This window comes from Podarcis melisellensis (genome assembly GCF_964234715.1).
Source record: "Podarcis melisellensis genome assembly, chromosome: 8".
Classification (NCBI taxonomy): Eukaryota; Metazoa; Chordata; class Lepidosauria; order Squamata; family Lacertidae; genus Podarcis; species Podarcis melisellensis.
Genome location: NC_138540.1, coordinates 7,244,687 through 7,265,928, shown reverse-complemented (window position 1 = coordinate 7,265,928; position 21,242 = coordinate 7,244,687). Strand labels below are relative to the sequence as shown.

General features: G+C 48.7%; 1 protein-coding gene and 1 long non-coding RNA gene across 2 annotated transcripts in view; both read right to left on the bottom strand.

The window, feature by feature from the left end:
* LOC309376583 overlaps positions 1 to 21,242 on the bottom strand; it is a 181,367-nt gene that overhangs the window by 11,326 nt on the left and 148,799 nt on the right. The window lies entirely within an intron of this gene.
* On the bottom strand, positions 143 to 18,133 carry CKAP2L (cytoskeleton associated protein 2 like). Its single transcript, XM_081922968.1, has 9 exons — positions 18,019 to 18,133; positions 17,576 to 17,654; positions 14,228 to 14,285; positions 9,686 to 10,759; positions 5,460 to 5,663; positions 4,449 to 4,604; positions 3,477 to 3,537; positions 694 to 805; positions 143 to 529 (listed from the first exon to the last, which is right to left on the bottom strand). Exons 1-9 carry the CDS (start codon positions 18,113 to 18,115, stop codon positions 250 to 252), a joined length of 2,121 nt encoding a protein of 706 aa, XP_081779094.1. The 5' UTR covers positions 18,116 to 18,133; the 3' UTR covers positions 143 to 249.

The following is a 21,242-nucleotide window of genomic DNA, read 5'->3' as shown; positions in this document are numbered from 1 at the left end:
TGTGCCCACAAAATGGCAGGCAGAGGCTCCCCCCCCCCAATTCCTTTTGCTCAGAGAGAAATCCAGCTGGGAGAGATGAGGGACCCCCCCCCAAAAAAATTCTTGGTGCTTCCTAAAGCCACCCATGTTGTCAAAAAGGTTGTTTTCTTTTTCTTTTTAATCATTTCAAGAATAAAGATGCATATATATATATATTCTGAAAAGGGTCCCATGCTATGACCCCCATATTTCCAGTCCGCCGATGCAGCTCTAACAGAACAGGGGTCTGCGCAGGGGTGGGTCTGGGGAGGTTGGCGCCGAGGTCCGTGGCAGAAAGCCCTCCACCTCCACCGTCTCTGGCAAAGCTTCGTTCTTGCGGAAGATGAAGCGACAGCCGTCCTCCGCGTCCATGATTTCGTCCAGGCAGGACACGACGGGGTCGTGGTCCCTCAGCATCTGTGGGTAGCGAGCAGACGCCCGCTCGATCCGCAGGGACCTCCGCACGGGGGTCAAGAGCTTCAGGCTTGGCCTCGCTCTCGGCTCCTTGGCTCTGGAAAGGCACAGAGGGCATGGAATCACAAAGCCGCCCCCAGAACCATAAGGCGGCCGGTTGCTCCGGCCTGCTCTGCCATCTTGTCCTTACTTTCCTGGTTGCCTCACCTCAGAAAGGATAAGGTAGAGTTGAAAAAGACAGAGCTAAGGCCCACCCCTTACCTGGGCAGCGATGCCACTTGAAGCTTGATTGCCGAAAGAGGTTGGCAAGCCGGTCTTTGCCCGCTGCTCTGCGCCTGCTCCCTGCCGGGAAGTCGGAGTTCAGCAGGGGTTGCTGTTGGGGGAGAAGAGAGTGAGAGAAGCCATTATTGAAGGAGAGGCAGTGGCTGAAGAGGAACAGCCCTGCGCTGGGCCTGCCTTTGCCCAGAGCAGCCTGGAGGGGCCTTGCTGGCAAGGGCAAGAAGGGCAAACCCGCTTTGGTTTTGCAGAAACTGCTCCATGTCCCCATGCAGAGGACCATCCTTCTACCAGGGGCAGGCAGTCGCCCAGAGAGCCCATTGCCACAGTTGGCAACCGACAGCAAGCAGGGCATCTTTCTTTCAAGCTGGCTCCAGAGGGTCCTGCCCATAGCTGTCAAGCGTCCCTTATTTGGTGGGACAGTCCCTTATCCCAGCGCCATGTCCCGCTGCTGTCCCTTATTGTTGATGTCCCTTAAACTTCCCAGGTTACAAAGGAAGCAGCTCGTCTCCCTCCCTGCCAGCCAGCCAGGGAGGAGGGAGGCTCCAACTGTGTTGCTTGGCTGCGTTGCTCACCCAATAAGGAGTCTAAGAACGACTGGGGGCTGGAGCTTGCATGCTTTGTGCTGATCAAATCGGCCATGTTGCCTGGGAACTCGCCTTTGCTCAGCGCTTCCCAGCAGAGAGGTGCCGATGGTTTTCCTTGCTGCATCCCCTTTGCCGGGTTGCTGCGCTGTGGGAACCACCGCTTGGGGCTTTGTTTGGCTGCTGGCTGGGCTTTCTGCCTTTGGCTCGGAGGGGCTCAGAAGTTGAATATACCTGTGCTTGGAAAACCCCTTATTTTCGAGGCTGCTGGCCCCTTATTTTCAAATCTGTAAGTTGACAGCTATGGTCCTGCCCTGCTCCCGCCTGCTGCCTACCCAGCCATGCTGCCATGGAGGCAACTCCAGCGCTCTCAGGCCCAACAAGGTTCAAACGGTGCTGAGATTCTCCAGCGTTACCCCTCCCTGCCTGCCCTCATCCGTCCAGGTCCAAAGCTCTCTCCCTGCAGGGCTGCATTAGGACATGCAGAGCGAGCTACGGTGCATTAAGACACAAGAGTAACAAAATATAAACTGAACGTAGACCTATAAATGCAGATATTGCAATTGGGTAAAAAGAAACACGCACACAGCCTTCTCAATGTGCAATGCTTGAAAAACTATGAAGAACAGGGAGCCGCCTCTGCTGAAGGAAAGCAGGGCATGAATCAAACAGTCCATGGTCATTTTGGGGATCGAGGACGGGGTCACGAGATTTGGATTTGGAGGTGCACGGTTCCTTGCAACCTGGGACACCTTAAGGGAATGGCCCTGAGCTCTAAGGAAGCTTTGGCAAGAAGCAAAGGAACATCGCTCCCTCGCAGGAAGGTTTTGACACAAGGGGGCCAGAAAATGGAAGCTTTGACTGGGACCCAGGAATCCTTAGCCCAATCCCATCTGGAAAAACCAGGAGCATTGCCTGCAGAACTGACAGAGGGATGCAGGGCTGGCTTTGGGCATTGCCTGAAAAAGGCCGCCTGCGTATATTCCCAGATGCAGAGATACAACATTAACTTTCAGTGAGGAAACTGAAAAATCATTTTGTTTACAATTCCTTTGCTAGGCACTGGCCTTAAACCACCAGTAAGGTATTCTACATGGGGGGGGGGAGAGAGAAGCTGCACTCTCTTCACTCTTTCGTGTGTGTTTTTTTCCGGGGGGGGGGGGGCAGGGGCACAGTTTGGCTGGCAGGCCAAAAGCCCAGACCAGGCAGTGATGATGGCTATGCTCTGCCCTCCACAATTGGAGGCAGCAGTGTTTCTGAATCTCAGCAGCTGGAAACCACAGGAGGGGAGAGGGCTCTTGGGCTCGGATCCTGTATACCTGAAGGAGCGTCTCCACCCCCATCGTTCTACCCGGACACTGAGGTCCAGCGCCGAGGGCCTTCTGGCGGTTCCCTCATTGCGAGAAGTGAGGTTAGAGGGAACCAGGCAGAGGGCCTTCTCGGTAGTGGCACCCGCCCTGTGGAACACCCTCCCTTCAGATGTGAAGGAAGTAAGCAGCTATCTTCTCTTTAAAAGACATCTGAAGGCAGCCCTGTTTAGGGAAGTTTTTAATATTTAATGCTGTATTGTCTTTAACACTCAATTGGGAGCTGCCCAGAGTACTGGGAAAACTCAGCCAGATGGGCGGGGTATACATAAATTACAGTGGTGCCTCGCTAGACGAAAAGAATCCGCGATTCTCTTCGTCTAGCGGTTTTTTCGTCTTGCGAAGCAGGCCCATTGACAGCTTAGTGGGTTAGCGCTACAGCTGTCTAGCGGCTTCTAGCGATCAGCTGTTAAGTGGCTTATCAGCGAAGTTGCAAGATATTTTCGTCTTGCGAAGCAAGCCCATAGGAAATTCGTTTTGCGAAGCACCTCCAAAACAGAAAACCCTTTCGTCTAGCGGGTTTTCCGTCTTGCGAGGCATTCGTCTTGCAGGGCACCACTGTATCTTCTCTTTAAAAGACATCTGAAGGCAGCCCTGTTTAGGGAAGTTTTTAATATTTAATGCTGTATTGTTTTTAACACTCAATTGGGAGCCGCCCAGAGTGGCTGGGAAAACTCAGCCAGATGGGCGGGGTATAAATAAATCATCATCATCATCATCATATTATCCTGCTTGCGGGTTCCCAAAGGCATGTGGCTGGCCCCTGTGAGAACAGGATCCTGGACCAGATGGGCCCTTGGCCTGATCCATTGCTTACCCCAGGCTTGACTGGAACGCTTCAGAGTGTCAACAAGGGCATCTCTCAACTCTCGTAGCGGCTGGAATGAGAACAAAAAGGCCACAACTGAGCAACCAGAGCAGGCCTCAGAGAGCTGCCTGCAGGATTTCACAGAATCATAGAGTTGGAAGGGCCCCCCAGGAGTCATCTAGTCTAACCCCCTGCAGTGCACGAATCCCAGCTAAAGAATCCTCGACAGCCGCTTAAAAAATATCCACTGAAGGCAAGTCCACCAGCTTTCGAGGGAGCAGGTTTCATGCACAAACATCCTTTTGCTACAGCTGTTTGGGGGGCAGGGGGAGAGACACACATGGTGGGGGCACAGAGCTGGCGGCCCCTGCAAGGGAGATTACACAGGACTGGCTGCTTAACAGCTCCACCCCAGGATGGATGGGCCTTTATAGCAGAGGTGGGGGGGACCACAGCCAATTGCAACCCCCTCCTCTGCCTGTGGGCACACAGGTCTTCCAGCAGCCCCCAGAGAATCATAGACTTGTAGGGACTCCCAAGGCTCATCTAGGAAAGCCCAGCCCCTGTGATCTGATGAGAACAAGAGCCCATAGCAAGAAATGGCTCCTTACTGGGGGTGCGCCCCATGTTCTGGGGGCACCTCTTTTGCAAATCCCAGTCAAGCAGATGCTTCGAGCATTCTCAGTGCAGGTAGGATGGGCAAAGGCACCCCTTTTAGGGGTTCAGGAAGCTCAAGCCCAGACGGTTAGGGAGGCCGGAGGCCGGCGTAGGGCTCCGCCTTTGCCTGGGAGCCCTGCACCTTCCCACACCTCTTGGCATGTCCTTGCAAGGGGAAAAACTCCTTTGGGCCTCCGTGGCTCTGTCTTGATTTTGAACCCTGGCCTCCCAGGTCCTGGCCTGCCACTCTAACCACTACACCACACTGCCTCTCTGCCGCAGACACAGCGGACGAGAGGCCAAGAGTGAGGGGATTCCACCCACCACAGCTCCAGCGCAAGCAGCAGCACGGTACAGCCCGGCTGCATCTAACGGGCCTTGGCGGGCCAACAGCTTCGCCTTGCAGGCCCAGAACTGTGCAAACTTCTCTGCCTCTGGGATGCGGGACAGCATGGCCAGGAGCTCTTCCGAAGGAACCCCCTGGAGGGAAACAGAAAGGAGTCAGAAGGAGGCCGGCAGATGAGAGACATTTTGGGCTCGCTCTGTAGGCAGACTGTTTCCACTGGGCAGTGCTAGCCCAACCTTAAGGGTGCGTTTGTGCAAAATCAGTTTTTGTTTTCCTTTTGCCCCAGTGCTTGAGGATAGAACCAGCAGAGGGCAAAGCCGCTGGCATTGAAGACAGAAAACTGGGTGGGCATTCCTGTACCTCCAGACATTACAGAGCCTGCCAAGAAAATGAGGCGTAAAAAACCCAGTCCCTCTTGACCCTGGAGATGTATATTTTAGGACCCTCCTTATTTCTGTAATTTTGAGTTGTTTTAAATTGTTTTTGTTTTGCTTTCGGTGTAATTTTGTGTTTTAATTGTTACCCGCCCCCTGAACCTTAAGTCACCCAACCTCCCTTTAAACACCTCCAACGAAGGAGTCACCTACTTTCCAATGTGGTCTGTTCCACTGTCAACCAGCTCTAATAATAATAAATGCACATGGGTCCTGTGTTCTGACTTCCTCATAGAAAATGGGCTTGAACTCGCTGCCCGTCAGGCCTGACATTCTCCGCTTTGGTCTGCAAAGGGGCAGGGAGTTCCACAGGTGCAATGCAGACCCCGCCATATAAATGATTTAGGGAACTTTCACTTTGATGTTGGACAACGGGCATTTCTGAAAACGTCTCTGTTTCAACTGCCCAGTTTGTTTCTTGAGCGGAAAGAAAAGTGAATATTTATTGATGGGTGGCGCTTATCAGTCTAACCAACCAGGCCTGCATTTTCTGCCCCATCGAAGGATGAAGCTCGTGGGCAACTTTCCAGACTAGATGGAAGACCCAAAGCTCACCTCGTCTGCCAGCTTCATGCAGTCTGCCAAGGTGCTGGCGATTTGCTGTGCCACCTTTTGCCGCTCCATCTCTTCCTCCATGCAGTCCCAGAAGGAACGGTCCAGGGCCTCCTTCTCCGTGGGCGGGGGCCGCCTTTTAACGGGGAAGGTCATCGGGGGCCGCTTGTATTGTTTCCCTTTGGATGCCAACCACTCCTCTAGCTGCTTCCTAAGGGAGAGCAAGGAGAGGTCAGACGACGTCAGAACCAAAGACCGACCGGCCGGATCAGCCGCCACTTTCATTTCACTTTTAATTTGTCTACCGCCTTTCTATATTGCTACAAACGAGGCGGTTTGCAAGCTGAGGGAGCAACAAGACAGACAGCAGAGATCACACGCCTAATCACAATCTGATCCAATACAAAAATGCCAGAACATATCTAATGAAGACATATTCAATAAGGCATTAAAATATAACAGTACAGTGGTAGCTCGGGTTAAGTACTTAATTCGTTCCGGAGGTCCGTTCTTAACCTGAAACTGTTCTTAACCTGAAGCACCACTTTAGCTAATGGGGCCTCCCACTGCAGCTGCGTGATTTTTGTTCTCATCCTGAAGCAAAGTTCTTAACCTGAAGCACTATTTCTGGGTTAGTGGAGTCTGTGACCTGAAGCGTATGTAACCTGAGGTACCACTGTAAACAGTAAACTTTAATGCCAGCACATAATAATTAAATGGTTCACACTTAACAATAAAGAACTGCAAATGTATAATCAGTAAAAACGTCAGCAGTTTACAATGCATAAAATACCACAAAACATACCAAACCACGTAAAAGGATCAAATTGAGAAACAAGGACACACAAATTATGAATTGTTTTATATAAAAAATGATCCCTTCTCTCTTCCCATCGGCATCTTCTGTTCTTAAAGTCATGGTCTGGGAAAGACTCCTAGAGCTGAAGGGTGGGGTAAGGCAGGTGGTGTCAGCATCGCCCTTGAGCCAGTGCCACCAACTGGACTCATCCACTTCATTTTTTTTAAAAAAAAGATTTTTATTAAGATTTCAACAAATTTATAATAACAAACCAGACAAAATAACACAACAAACAGTAAAAGATAAAAAACACAAAAACCAAACAAAAATATATAAGTTCAACTCATATAACTTACTTTCCTGACTTCCTCACATCTCCCTTATCTGTATTCAAATTTCCAATTTAGTTTCAGCAAATTCTTCCTCTATTTTGACTAATTTTAATATTTCTTAATTTCTTTTAAATTAACCATTCCCACTGCTGTCCACTTATCTTCTAGTCCCCCATCATTTGATTAATTTAACTATGTTTCTTTACTTGTTACTCATAAAACATCTTTGCACATTCCTTTCAGCTTTGTCACTAATGCCACATTGTCTCACTATCCTGCATCACTTTAACATTCAAATAATTTACAATGTTTTTGCAGATAATCTTTAAATTTCTTCCATTCTTCTTCTGTTTGTTCTTCTCCCATGTCTCGGATTCTGCCAGTCATTTCTGCCAATTCCATATAGTCTATCAATTGCATCTGCCATTCTTCCAAGGTGGGCAAATCTTGTGTCTTCCTGGACTCATCCACTTCAGCCCCGATTGGGCTAGTAGCACTTCCAGAGACCACCTTCTGCACAGGAACAGGTCAAAGTGCTGTGGACTCACAGCTTCGAGTTGTGAGCACCGGATTCACTTCCACAAGAAGACAGTCGTCGCACAGCAGAGTGTAGCAGAGTCTAGCAGAGTATATAAACAACTCGGAGAGCAGCTCTGTAGAATATCTTCTTTATTCTGTCTACAACTACTATACAACTATATACAGAGCTTAATAGGTTCTCTAAGCATAAAGAATGCTACACTACACTGAGTGTCTGCAGCTGCTCTTAGCAGCAACCTTATCTCTAGACACAATCTATAACACTCAGTCTCTCTCTCTCTCTCCGACACACTGACTGACTGACTGACTTGGTGCTGGAGTAGAATAAGTAGATAGCAGAACACGCCTCCTCCTCTCTGGAGAGTCAGCAGAGATCATCAGGAGATTCTTGGATATGGGAGGGGTGAAATCTCCTCAGGTGGGAAAAGGCCTGTCCTCCTCCATGAATTTGTCTAATCCTCTCTCAAAGCCGTCTGAGTTGTGGCTCTCACTGCCACTCTTGACGCATCTCCCAGGCCACAGTGAGAAGCTTGGTCTTGATCAGAGCCTCTGTGGGCAATAGGGTGGCCCAGGACAGGGGTCAGGAAACTTTTTCAGCAGGGGGCCAGTCCACTGTCCCTCCGACCTTGTGGGGGGCCAGACTATATATTGAAGGGGGAAAAAATGAACCAATTCCTATGCCCCACAAATAACCCAGAGATGCATTTTCAATCAAAGCACACATTCTACTCATGTAAAAACACCAGGCAGGCCCCACAAATAACCTAGAGATGCATTTTAAATAAAAGGACACATTCTACTCATGTAAAAATATGCTGATTCCTGGACTGTCCGCAGGCTGGAATAAGAAGGTGATTGAGCCGGATCCAGCCCCCGGGCCTTAGTTTGCCTACCCATGGCCAAGAACAGGGGTCAGCAATCTTTTTCAGCAGGGGGCCGGTCCACTGTCCCTCAGACCTTGTGGTGGGCCGGACTCTATTTTGAAAAATAATAATGAACGAATTCCTATGCCCCACAAACAACCCAGAGATGCCTTTTAAATAAAAGCACACATTCTACTCATGTAAATACACGCCGATTCCTGCACTGTCCGCAGGCTGGATTTAGAAGGCGATTGGGCCGGATCTGGCCCCCGGGCCTTAGGTTGCCTACCCATGGCCAAGGAGGTCTAATTAATAGTTAGAAGCCAGAGCAAAATTGGGGTCATCTATGACCCCCTGAAGGCCTATCACTTTTCTTCTTCCTTGTCCCTCCTTTGTTTGGAGCTGCTTTCTGCATGCCTTCAGTATTCCTAGAATTGCAGAGCTGGAAGGGACACAAAGGGCCATCTAGCCTGACCCACTGCAATGCAGGAATCACGGCTCATCATTCCAAAGATGTGTCTCTTGCCCTTCAACCAGAGGGTGGCTCCTCATGCACACAAAGTAACACATGGACACCATGTCCCCGGTCAAGTGTGGAAGGTCTATTTGCAAGCAGATTCACTCACAAGGAGGCACTTTAATGTGCCTTTTCTGCACTGTAATCTTGAATCTCCTATTAGTCCATCAGCAGAACCTGGTGGAGATACTGAACACCTCGGCTGAATAAAGATCTAGGGGTTCCTCTGCACATTACAACACACAGGTGCATGAGGGATTGAGGCAACAGTTTGGCCGTGCGCTGGCCCACCTTTAAGGGACACGCCTAGACCCCATTCCCCACACAGGAAAGACGGACAGATGGAACAAGATAGTGGCATCAGTCCAGTCCTATGGAACTCTCTGCCACTAGAGATTCAGCGGGCAACCTCTGTGCCAAACTTTAAATGCCTGCCTGTGCAGACAGTTAAGGATACATCATCCCACAATGGTTAATCGATGTGTGTTCTAAACTTCTTTATACAGTTGTACCTTGGAAATTGACACAGAATCTGTTCTGGAAGTCTATTCGACTTCCAAAACCAAATTGCGGCTTCTGATTGGCTGCAGGAAGTTCCTGCAGCCAACCGGAAGCCGCGGAAGCCCCGTCAGATGTTCGGGTTCTGTAATAACGTTTGCAAACCGGAACAATCACTTCCGGGTTTGCGGCGTTCAGGAACCGAAACATCCAAGTTCCAGGGCCTTTGGGATCCAAGGTACGACTGTATAGTTTTATGGCAAGGTTTTATGCATTTATTGCTGTAAGCTGCTCTGATGTTTTTCTTTTTCCTTCCTCCTCCTGTAATGAGGCTGCATTTTAATGTTTCAATATTTTAATGCTGTATTTTAATCTTGTTTTTAAGTTGTATTCATTCGACTTGTTTTTATTATTGCTTGTTAGCCGCCCTGAGCCCGGCCTTGGCTGGGGAGGGCGGGGTATAAATAAAAATTATTATTATTTATTTTTATAAACGGATAATTGAAGTGGGTGCAAGAGCCACACGGGCACCTACTTCTCTGATCTGTTGTGAACAAGAGCCCAAACATTCCAGGGGCAAACCAAAGAAGGGGCACTTTATCAGCCCAGACCCCCACAATGCACCCTCGCTAGTCGCTGCTCAGAGCAGCCTCAGCCCAGATGGAATGAGTGAATGCAACTTGCCTCCGATCCAGAGTGCCTGGGCTCTTGGGCTCTTGGCCTGCCTCCCTCGCCAGCTGCTTTTCTCTGGGTGCGCCTCTCCCGCGTCCTCCAGACCCCTGCTCCGAGAGTCTGTGCCTGGATTTTGGCTCGGGAGTCCTGGGCGCTTGCTTGAACTTCTTGCTGCCCGGGTCCCTCCCTGCTGGGCTTCTGTTCTGCTTGGCGCCACCAGGCGCCGCTGAACGACATCTCTCTGGAGTGGCCTTCCGTTTCCTCTGCAAGGCCCCGTGGCGACCGGGCAGCGGTCTCTCCTGCAGAGCACCAGCCTGCGGCCTGGACCGACCCCTCTGAAGAATGCCCAGGTATGAGGATGACGCTGTTCCTTCCCTCCCAGCCAGAGACCCTCCAGGGACAGGCGGACCAGCGGCCTGTGGAATCACAGCAGGCCGCTTTATTAATCTGGGATTATGGCTTCGGACTCCTTGCCTAGAAACAGCTGAGGGCCGTCCACGGGGCGGTGAAGTCCGCACCACTGAGATGCTGTTGACTTGCCTCTGAGGACCCCCTAAGGGTGCTCTGGGCTTAACCTGTGCCGCAGCAGCCCTGTGGTTTTTCGAAAGGGTGCCGTTCCCCACAGCTTGCTTGCCGTTCTTCACGGGCGGTTTGGAGCCAGTTTGGGATTTGGTTTGGAGGCTGAAGCGAGACGTCTCTCTCTTCCGAGGCTGCCCAACATGCTTCAGGCCAGAGTTCTCTTTATCCCCCTCTAAATTGCTCGAGTCTGAAAGGACTTTTGACGTCCCGGATGCTGTGGCCAATTCCCGCTTTCCAAGTTCTCTCGTCCTGCGATGTCCAGCGGATGAGCTCCCGCTGACCAGCTTCTCAGGGTGTTTTCTAGCAGGGGGCTTTGAGGGGAGAGGAAGTACGGGCCCCTGCTTCCTTGGAAGTTGTGTGGGTGCATTTTTTGGCTCCCGATGCACAAGAGCCCTGGAAGGCTTATCTGGAAGGACTTTGCTAGCAGGTCCCAGCCCCTTTGCCTCCCTGGTCGATGCACTTTTGGCTGTGCTTGGGGCAACGGTTTTCCGGGATCCGACAGTCTGGAAATGGAGAAAATAATTTTTTGAAATTATTTGAGAAACTCTTTAAATCAATTTTTCACCAAATAGAGCTTTCAGGGCATTTTATGTAAAACAGAATTAGAAAAAATAGTAAAAGCCTTTGAACAAACAAAAATATTCAATTGCCTTTAGTGCCATTGTTCCCATCCTGTGGAACTCTCTGCCACTAGATTCAGCACCTGCTGAAAAGCATTCTATTCCATCAGACCTATGCAGGCAACTAAGAACGAATTCTTCCACAATGGTTAACTGATGTCTGATTTTAACTTTGTTATCCTTTAATTGTTTTTATTGCTGCAAAGCACACACAGAGAGTATACCGTGGTACCTCGGTTCTCGAAAGTCTCCGTTGTCGAACATTTCGGAACCCGAACACCGAAAACCCAGAAGTAAACGCTTCTGTTTTTGAATGCACCTCAGAAGTCAAACGGCTTCTGCTCTGTGTTTTTCAATTTTCTTAATTGCATTTGCACCTATCCCTTTGCATCTCAGTTTTTGAACGTTTCGGAATTCGAACGGTCTTCCAGAATGGATTACGTTCGAGAACCAAGGTACCACTGTATATATTTATGATTTAGCAGTATACATCTATTTTTATAGAGAAATAAAAATAATAATAGCATGGAGACCTTGGACAATTTCATCTGATGCTCTGCAAGTGCCTCTTAATCTGGTCCTGTGAACCCAGAAAATTAGGCAGCCTTTCCTGCCACTATTCAGATCTCAACTTAGCTTGAAAAGTGCCATGTCTGTTCAGTTATTTTGAAGGAGTTTTAATATATATATATATATATATATATATATATAAAACGAGCCCTATGGACAGATTTGCTTTAACAGAACATTTTGACATACTCAAGGGATAACTTAATGCCCACGCAATCATCGCACGAGGACAATTTTAGTGAGGAATCTTAGAGAAATACCTTTAAGTTGAGTAAGTCAATGTATAGAAAGACAGGAGCATTTGGGAAAAGAGTTTTTAGACAGCAGAGAAAACGGGGGGAGGGAAGGAAGGATGAGAAATATTGCACTTTCACATAAAAACAACAGTGAATCTGACATGTTACTTGTTTGAATTTGGGGAAACTAAAAGCAGGTGCCTGTTGTCTTTGTCCATGGTGTTTTCTTGGCAGGGATACTGGAGTGGCTTGCCGGTATAGTTAAAGCTATGGTTTTCCCAGTAGTGATGTATGGAAGTGAGAGCTGGACCATAAAGAAGGCTGATCGCCGAAGAATGGATGCTTTTGAATTATGGTGCTGGAGGAGACTCTTGAGAGTCCCATGGACTGCAAGAAGATCAAACCTCTCCATTCTGAAGGAAATCAGCCCTGAGTGCTCACTGGAAGGACAGATCCTGAAGCTGAGGCTCAAAGACTTTGGCCACCTCATGAGAAGAGAAGACTCCCTGGAAAAGACCCTGATGTTGGGAAAGATGGAGGGCACAAGGAGAAGGGGACGACAGAGGACGAGGTGGTTGGGCAGTGTTCTCGAAGCTACAAACATGAGTATGACCAAACTGCGGGAGGCAGTGGAAGACAGGAGTGCCTGGCGTGCTCTGGTCCAGGGGGTCACGAAGAGTTGGACACGACTAAATGACTAAACAACAACAACAACAATAGCATGTGCAGAGTGCCTTGCAGAAAACATGGTCTGAGAATGCATTAAGTGCATGAGATCTTTGGGAGAGGCTTTTTTCCACCCCACCACCCTCACGGGCATGCTTCAGGATGTGGGAGAGGGCCAATGGAACTCCCTCCCTAATGACCCTAGATTACCTTCCTCCTTGCTTTCCTTCTGCCAGCAGGTGAAGACTGTTTTATTCTGACAGGCCTGTAGGACCTGACTGGTTTGTTTGTTTTTTAAAAAAGAAAGAGCTTTAAATAGGGTTGTGCTGTTTTTATTACAGTATTTGTATTTTAATAGAATTAAAATACAGTGGTACCTCGGGATGTGAACGGGATCCGTCCAGAGCCCCGTTCGCATCCTGAATAGAATGTGTGTGATGTCATTTTGAGCGTCTGCGCATGCGCAAGCGGTGAAACCCGGAAATAACGCACTTCGTTACTTCTGGGTTGCCGCGGAGCGCAACCTGAAAGCGCACATTCAATCTGAGGTATGACTGTAATATAAAGAACAGATCCAGTTGAATTTACCTACTTTTAAAAAAATGTTTTTAGCATCCTGTATTTTGTCTGTGTTGTTTCAATTTGTGCAAGCCACCTTGAGTGCCATTCTGGGGAAACAGTGTGATATAAACAAATATAGTGATAATTCAGTAACGGTCACCAAATTTGTACAGCTCCAGAGGAGAGAAAGAATGAGGATGACACGCTATATATTTGTCAGAACCGGAGACCAGAGGATGCCTCCCTTCTTCCTGTGACAGGAGGTTTGAACAGCAAGGTTTTCCTCCAACACAAGTTGCCACCTTCTGAGTGGCCTTGGGCTCCACTGCCAAGAGAGCTTGCCAGCTCACACCAGCTATTGTGAGGAAAAGAGAGATTATCCTGGTAAAAGGGGCTGGATCTAAATCCCAAGCAAGGGTGGCCTCCAGAAGGATCCAGAGTCTCAGACACTCTGCATGCCATTGGTCAGAATATACATTTATTATTCATTTAATGCACTTATATTCCACTTTTTCCTCCAAGGTTTCCCATAGGAATGCATTGAAAATCAATCAATGCATTCCTATGGAAACCGCCTTCAGACCAGGTCCGGGGACAGTCTGTCCCCCGACCTCTTCTGAAGGCTGGGGGGGGGGGACAAGGGCTTTTCTTCCCACCCCCAGCCTTCAGAAGGCTGTTCTGAAGGCTGGCGGTGGGAAGAAAAGCCCTTCTCCCCACCTCCCACCCCGCAAGCTCCAGGGACAGGAGGGCTTTGCTGCCGACCGCCAGCATTTTAAAAGCCCCCGGGACAGCGGAGACTTCTCTGCTGTCCCGGGGCGATCTTAAAATGCTGGCGGGCGGCAGCGAAGCCTCCGCTGTTCCGGGGCGATTTTAAAATGCTGGGGGTGGGCAGCGAAGGCTTCGCTGCCGCCCGCCAGCATTTTAAGATCGCCCTGGGACAGCGGAGAAGTCTCTGCTGTCCTGGGAAGGCGGGGGGGGGGGAGACAAAGACTTTTGCCCCCCGCCGGCCTTCAGAAGAGGTCCAGGACGCAAGCAAGCCCATAGGGAAATTCGTCTGGCGAAGCACCTCGAAAAACGGAAAACTCTTTCTTCTTGCGAGTTTTCCGTCTTGTGAGGCATTTGTCTTGCGAGGTACCACTGTACATGGTTCTCCTTCAATTAACCTGAGAGGCAGTGACCGCTCTGGGTCACCCAGGGAGCTTGATGGCCAACTGATTTGAACCCCAGTCTCCTGGATCCCAGTCCAGCAATCTAACCACTACACCACTCTGGCTCTCTAGATCACAATACAGAGGCTCACTGGATCTTGTCTACTTACAGGTTGTGCTTTGGAGGGAGCTGGATTCTTCTGCCTGCTGTTGTCCTTCAAGTAGGGTCTGTGCGGCATAAGGAAAAGTTTGAAAATAAATTACTTTCTTAACCCCCCGTTTTACAATTTAAAGGACTCATTTTTGCATCCTTAATATATCAGTGACTTCCCTTCTTCTCTTTCCATGGTTCATTTTACATATAATAAATCCCTGCATATTTTACAAAAACTATGCCAGTCAGTATTCCATTATTACATCCATCAAAACTTATTTACACTGTTGAATTTATCTTAATGCTGCCAGTGTTTTCAGCTGTACAGTTATTTCCCACATATTCAATAAACGTTTTCCAATCTTCTCTAAACATATGTTCTTCTGGTTCTCTTATTCTATTTGTTAAGTCTGCAAGCTGCGCATATTCTGTCAACTTAAGTTGCCATTCTTCTTTGGTTGAGACCTCGCTCGTTTTCCATTTTGGGGCTAACAAAACACAGGCGGCCATAAATATTTATTACATAAATAACCTTTTCTGAAACCTGGGAATTTCAGTCTGAATTCTCCCCAACAGAAAGGACTTTGGTTTTTTGGGGAAAGTAAACAATTTCCCAATTCATCATGGATCATTTCCCAATACTCTTTTACCCTTTTACACGACATACGGATGAACATTCCCTCTATCTTCCCTCTACAGTGGTACCTCAGGTTAAGTACTTAATTCGTTCCGGAGGTCCGTTCTTAACCTGAAACTGTTCTTAACCTGAAGCACCACTTTAGCTAATGGGGCCTTCCGCTGCCGCCGTGCCACAGGAGCCCAATTTCTGTTCTTATCCTGAAGCAAAGTTCTTAACCTGAAGCACTATTTCTGAGTTAGCGGAGTCTGTAACCCGAAGCGTATGTAACCCAAGGTTCCACTGTACTTTCAAGGGATAAAAAATGTGACCAAGATTGCAATTCATGCACACACAGGATAGCCCAGTTGTCTAAAGTGTGGCGATAATGCCAAGGTTACAGGTTCGATCCTCGTGTGAGACAGTTGTAAACCCCTGCATTGCAGGGGTGGGGGGGGGGTGAGATGATCCACAGATTCCCTTCCATCTCTATGATACTATGGATCTGCAGTCCCACCAAATCCCATACAATTTACACCTGAAGAATCTTGCACAGGATCAGACTGCAGAAGTGCGCATTTATTTCTCAGCCTAACAGGATAAAAACAGGGAGGAAGAAAACTTATATAAAGGTAAAGGTAAATGGACCCCTGACGATTAGGTCCAGTTGTGGCCGACTCTGGGGTTGCGGCACTCATCTCGCTTTACTGGCCGAGGGAGCCGATGCACAGCTTCCAGGTCATGTGGCCAGCATGACTAAGCCGCTTCTGGTGAACCAGAGCAGCACACGGAAACGCCATTTACCTTCCCGCCAGAGTGGTACCTTTTTATCTACTTGCACTTTGAGGTGCTTTCGAACTGCTAGGTGGGCAGCAGCTGGGACTGAGCAACAGGAGCTTACTCCGTCGCGAGGATTCGAACCGCCAACCTTCTGATCGGCAAGCCCTAGGCTCTGTGGTTTAGACCACAGCGCCACCCGCGTCCCAAAAACTTATGTACACCACCTTGAACTCCTTGGAGAGAAAGGTAGGATATAAATGCAACAAATGAATGAGGGTTGTGAGCCCAGGTTGAAGCCCACCCCTCTTCTCATGCCAGCAGGCCTTCACCATCCTCAAAGGGTCCTGGTCTGTTTCTGGGGTCGACCCCAGGGGCTGATTTGGGTGTGGCAGGTGCAGAGTGCCCAAAGGACAGAGTGGCATTGAAAGGCTGTTTGGTTGCAAGGGAGAAGAATGAGAATCTTTGACAGAAGCCTGTATGCAACAACAGCAGATATGCAACAACAGCAGCAAGAATACTTATTGCAAAGTATTGGAAGACACAAGATCTACCCACCCTGGAAGAGTGGCAGATGAAGGTGATGGACTATATGGAATTGGCAGAAATGACTGGCAGAATCCGAGACCAGGGAGAAGAGTTGGTGGAAGAAGATTGGAAGAAATTTAAAGACTATCTGCAGAAACACTGTAAAATTAATGAATGTTAAAATGATGTTGGATTGAAAATAAGTGGCATTAGAAACAAAGTTAATAAGAATATGCAAAAATGAATTGATAATGGATGAAAATATAAAATGTTAAGATATAAAATGTTATAAAATGTTAAGATATAGAGTTAAGATAAATGAAAGAGGGTAAGGATTTGCTGATTTGATTATGTAAATGGGAACACAAGAAGGGGAGGTGTGAGGAGGTCAAAGAAACAAGCAAATGAGTTTAAAGTTATGAAAAACGGATTTGTTTTTAATTTTTTCTTATTTTCTTTTTGTCCTTTGTATGTTGTTTTTTTCTTTTTTTCTTTTCTTTTTTCATGTATTTTTGTACTCTTGTTTTTGTAAAACTTTAATAAATATTTCTTTTAAAAAAACAGAAGCCTGCACCCCACTTGCATGTTTCCAGCTGGCCCATTGAGGCAGGCAGGGGTTCCCAGCCCCATCAGAGCTCCTTCCTCCTCCAACTGCTACCCCAGGCTGCCTCAATGGAGAGCCAAGAGGAAGCAGGAGCATAGCTGTCAACCTTCCCTTTTTTGAGAGAAATTCCCTTATTCCACCGCCATTTCCCACTGCTATTCCGGATTGTTAGATATCCCATAGACAGTTCCCGGGACAGGTGAGGCTGCTCACCTGTTGATCCCTTATTTTCAAATCTGAAAGTTGACAGCTACGAGCAGGAGGTTCTCTTATTGCACTAGGTTTACAGGAGGGCCTGATCCTGCCAACCTAAACTGTGCCACCTTGGCGTCTGCATTCTGAGTTTTCCTCTTCCCTCCTTGTCCCTTTCCCCTTGCATGCCATGCGATGATGATGATTGACTGTAAGGTAGAAGAGGGACTTCCTTGTTTCGATGCTATGTAGGCAACTCCAAAAGGGACGCGGGTGGCGCTGTGGGTCAAACCACAGAGCCTAGGACTTGCCGATCAGAAGGTCGGCGGTTCAAATCCCCGCGACGGGTTGAGCTCCCGTTGTTCAGTCCCTGCTCCTGCCAACCTAGCAGTTTGAAAGCACGGCAAAGTGCAAGTAGATAAATAGGTACCGCTCCGGCGGGAAGGTAAACGGCGTTTCCGCGCGCTGCTCTGGTTCGCCAGAAGCGGCCTAGTCATGCTGGCTGCATGACCCGGAAGCTGTATGCCGGCTCCTTCGGCCAATAAAGCAAGATGAGCACCGCAACCCCAGAGTCGGCCATGACTGGACCTAATGGTCAGGGATACCTTTACCTTTAAGCAACTCCGAAGAGCAAAGCAAAGACTCACTTGGTGCTGGCCGGTCTCAGCTTTCCTTTGGCAGCTAAATATTCTTGCAGCTTCTGCCGCCGCTCCTCCACTGCTGCTGCTGCGAGAGACAGAAACAGGAAAAGTCCTCAGAGGGTCGCAGTCAAACGGGCGCCCCCAATTCCCTGGAGACCCCCCACACCAGCCCTTCTGGACAGTGGCGTAGCGTGGGTTGTCAGCACCCGGGGCAAGGCAAGTAATTTGCGCCCCCTAACCCGTGGATTTGCGCCCCCTAACCTTAACCCCCAGATGTTGCACCCGGTGCTGCCGGCCCCCCTGCACCCCCCACGCTACGCCACTGCTTCTGGAGAGTCAGCAGAGAAGTCCCCCCAAAGGGCCGCTTCCAGAGCTTCCTTTCCTCCTGGACCCCCTTCCCCGTTGGCGCCTGCACTCTGCACATGCTCCGGGGACCCCTGCACCCTCACCGATCTCCTCTCTCCTTCCTCCTCCGCGCCGCAGCCCCGGCCCTCCCGAGCTCCGAGGCGCCTCCATGACAGCCAGCTGCGGCGGCGGCGGCGGCATCGCCTTCGGGCGGCCGCTTCCCGCAGCTCCCGTTCAAAGGGACCAATGGGCTGCGAGGGGCGGGGAGGAGCCTATCCAATTGGCCGGGGAGAGCGGAGTGGGCGGAGCCGGCGATGTTCTTTCAGAAAGGGAAAGGCCACTCCCCCGGCCGCGCCCCTCGCGCCTTAGCCACGCCCAGGGCCAACTCCCTCTTGCCACGCCCCCTTCTCAGCTCGCCTGCCGAAGTTTTCCCACGTGCAAAAAGCCCCGCCTCGGTGGCGGGGGCGGGGCTGCGCAGGGCTCCCCACACCCCCCTTTTAAAGGGTGTCCAGCCCCTCCCCGCCCCCCCCCCCGCAAATCCTGTGCTCAAACAGGAGCGCCGGGACTGCAAGGGGTTTTGTCCTGGGTGGTGGTGGGGTGAAGGCAGCCCCTTGTCAATCATGGGATCACGTGATTCCTGCACTGCAGGGGGGTTAGACTAGATGACCCTGAGTGGTCCCTTCTCAGTCTATGATTCAGTGACGGGTGTCCCCGCACACCTATCAAAGTTGGGCCCTAGGTAGAGATCTGGCAGCCACCTCACACTATCCAGTCAATGGAACCCTACTTTCATGCAAAAGGCTGGGCTGGATGAATCCCAAACCGCAATTAAGATTGCCGGAAGAAATATCAACAACCTCCGATATGCAGATGACACAACCTTGATGGCAGAAAGTGAGGAGGAATTAAAGAGCCTTTTAATGAGGATGAAGGAGGAGAGAGCAAAATATGGTCTGAAGCTCAACATCAAAAAAACGAAGATCATGGCCACTGGTCCCATCACCTCCTGGCAAATAGAAGGGGAAGAAATGGAGGCAGTGAGAGATTTTACTTTCTTGGGCTCCATGATCACTGCAGATGGTGACAGCAGTCACGAAATTAAAAGACGCCTGCTTCTTGGGAGAAAAGCAATGACAAACCTAGACAGCATCTTAAAAAGCAGAGACATCACCTTGCCAACAAAGATCTGTATAGTTAAAGCTCTGGTTTCCCCAGTAGTGATGTATGGAAGTGAGAGCTGGACCATCAAGAAGGCTGATCGCCGAAGAATTGATGCTTTTGAATTCTGGTGCTGGAGGAGACTCTTGAGAGTCCCATGGACTGCAAGAAGATCAAACCTATCCATTCTTAAGGACATCAGCCCTGAGTGCTCATTGGAAGGACAGATCATGAAGCTAAGGCTCCAATACTTTGGCCACCTCATGAGAAGAGAAGACTCCCTGGAAAAGACCCTGGTGTTGGGAAAGATGGAGGGCACAAGGAGAAGGGGACGACAGAGGACGAGATGGTTGGATGGTGTTCTCGAAGCTACCAGCATGAGTTTGACCAAACTGCGGGAGGCAGTGGAAGACAGGAGTGCCTGGTATGCTCTGGTCCATGGGGTTACGAAGAATCGGACACGACTAAACAACAACAGACTAGATGACCCTGGGTGGTCCCTTCCCAGTCTATGATTCAGTGATGGGTGTCCCCGCACACCTATCGAAGTTGGGCCCTAGGTAGAGATCTGGCAGCCCTCCCTTCCGGGCTTAACTGTACCTTCAAGTTACAGGTAGGTGGCCGTGTTTTTTTTGTTTTTTAAAAAAACAATTTTTATTGATTTTCTTTTTTCAAACAAATATTCAACATCATCATTTAACATCCATTTTCTAGTTTCCCCCTCCTGGTTGACTTCCCCCACCTTCCATTTCTGGTTTATTAAACCAAATGTTACATTCTGCTGTTTATACATAACGTTCTATTATCACTAATTGTATTTCTTGTTGACTGTAAAGAAAATTGTAAATGTTTATTTAAATCCTGCCAACGAGTCCATGTTTTTTTGTTGTGTCTGCAAGTATGTTGTAAAAGGTTCTCATTCTTTTCCAAAGTCACTATTGTCCTTTTCATGCAGTTTGTCCGTTAACTTTGCCAGTTCTGCCTATCTCATAAATGTTTCTTACTGTTCTTTAGATAGTATATCTCCAGTCTTCCAGTTTTGTGCTGTTAAAATTCTTGCTGCTGTAGTAGCATACATAAATAATGTCTGATTTTCCATTGGCATTTCTTGTCCTAGAATACGTAACAGAAAGGCTTCTGGTTTCTTCACAAAAGTTATTTTAAACATTTTTTTTTTTTCAAATTGTTATATATCATTTCACAAAACTTTTTAATAATCTTACAATCCCAGCACGTATGATAAAATGTACCTTCTTTACATCTCCAACAGTTCTTTTGTTCTGTTTTGTATATTTTGGCAAGTTTTAATGGTGTAATGTACCAACTGTACAAGGAATGCGGGTGGAGCAGTGGTCTAAACCACTGAGCCTTGGGCTTGCCAATCAGAAGGTCCCGTTGTTCAGTCCCAGCTCCTGCACAGCTAGCAGTTTGAAAGTATGTCAAAGTGCAAGTAGATAAATAGGTACCACTTGGGCGGGAAGGTAAACGGCGTTTCCGTGCGCTGCTCCGGTTTGCCAGAAGCGGCTTAGTCATGCTGGCCACATGACCCGGAAGCTGTATGCCAGTTCCCTCAGCCAATAAAGCGAGATGAGCACTGCAACCCCAGAGTCGTACGCGACTGGACCTAACAGTCAGGGGTACCTTTACCTTTACCACCTATACATCATTTTTATATAGTTCTCTTTCAGCAATACAGTGGTACCTCAGGTTAAGTACTTAATTTGTTCCGGAGGTCTGTTCTTAACCTGAAACTGTTATTAACCTGAAGCACCACTTTAGCTAATGGGGCCTCCTTCTGCCGCCATGCTGTCGGAACCCGATTTCTGTTCTTATCCTGAAGCAAAGTTCTTAACCTGAAGCACTATTTCTGGATTAGCGGAGTCTGTAACCTGAAGCGTATGTAACCTGAGGTACCACTGTATATAATCTGTAAACTTCAAGTTCACTTTCCAAAGCCTTATCCAGTCGTCCAATTGTATGTTGTGACCTATATCTTGTGCCCACTTAATCATCACCGCTTTAACTTCCCCATCTTTTGTTTCCCATTCCAACAGGATATTATATGCCTTCTTTAACAATTTAGAATTGTCATCTATGATATCCTTTTGGAATTTGGAAACTGTGTAGGTGAATGTTGTGTAGCCGTGTTGGTCTGCTGTAGTCGAAACAA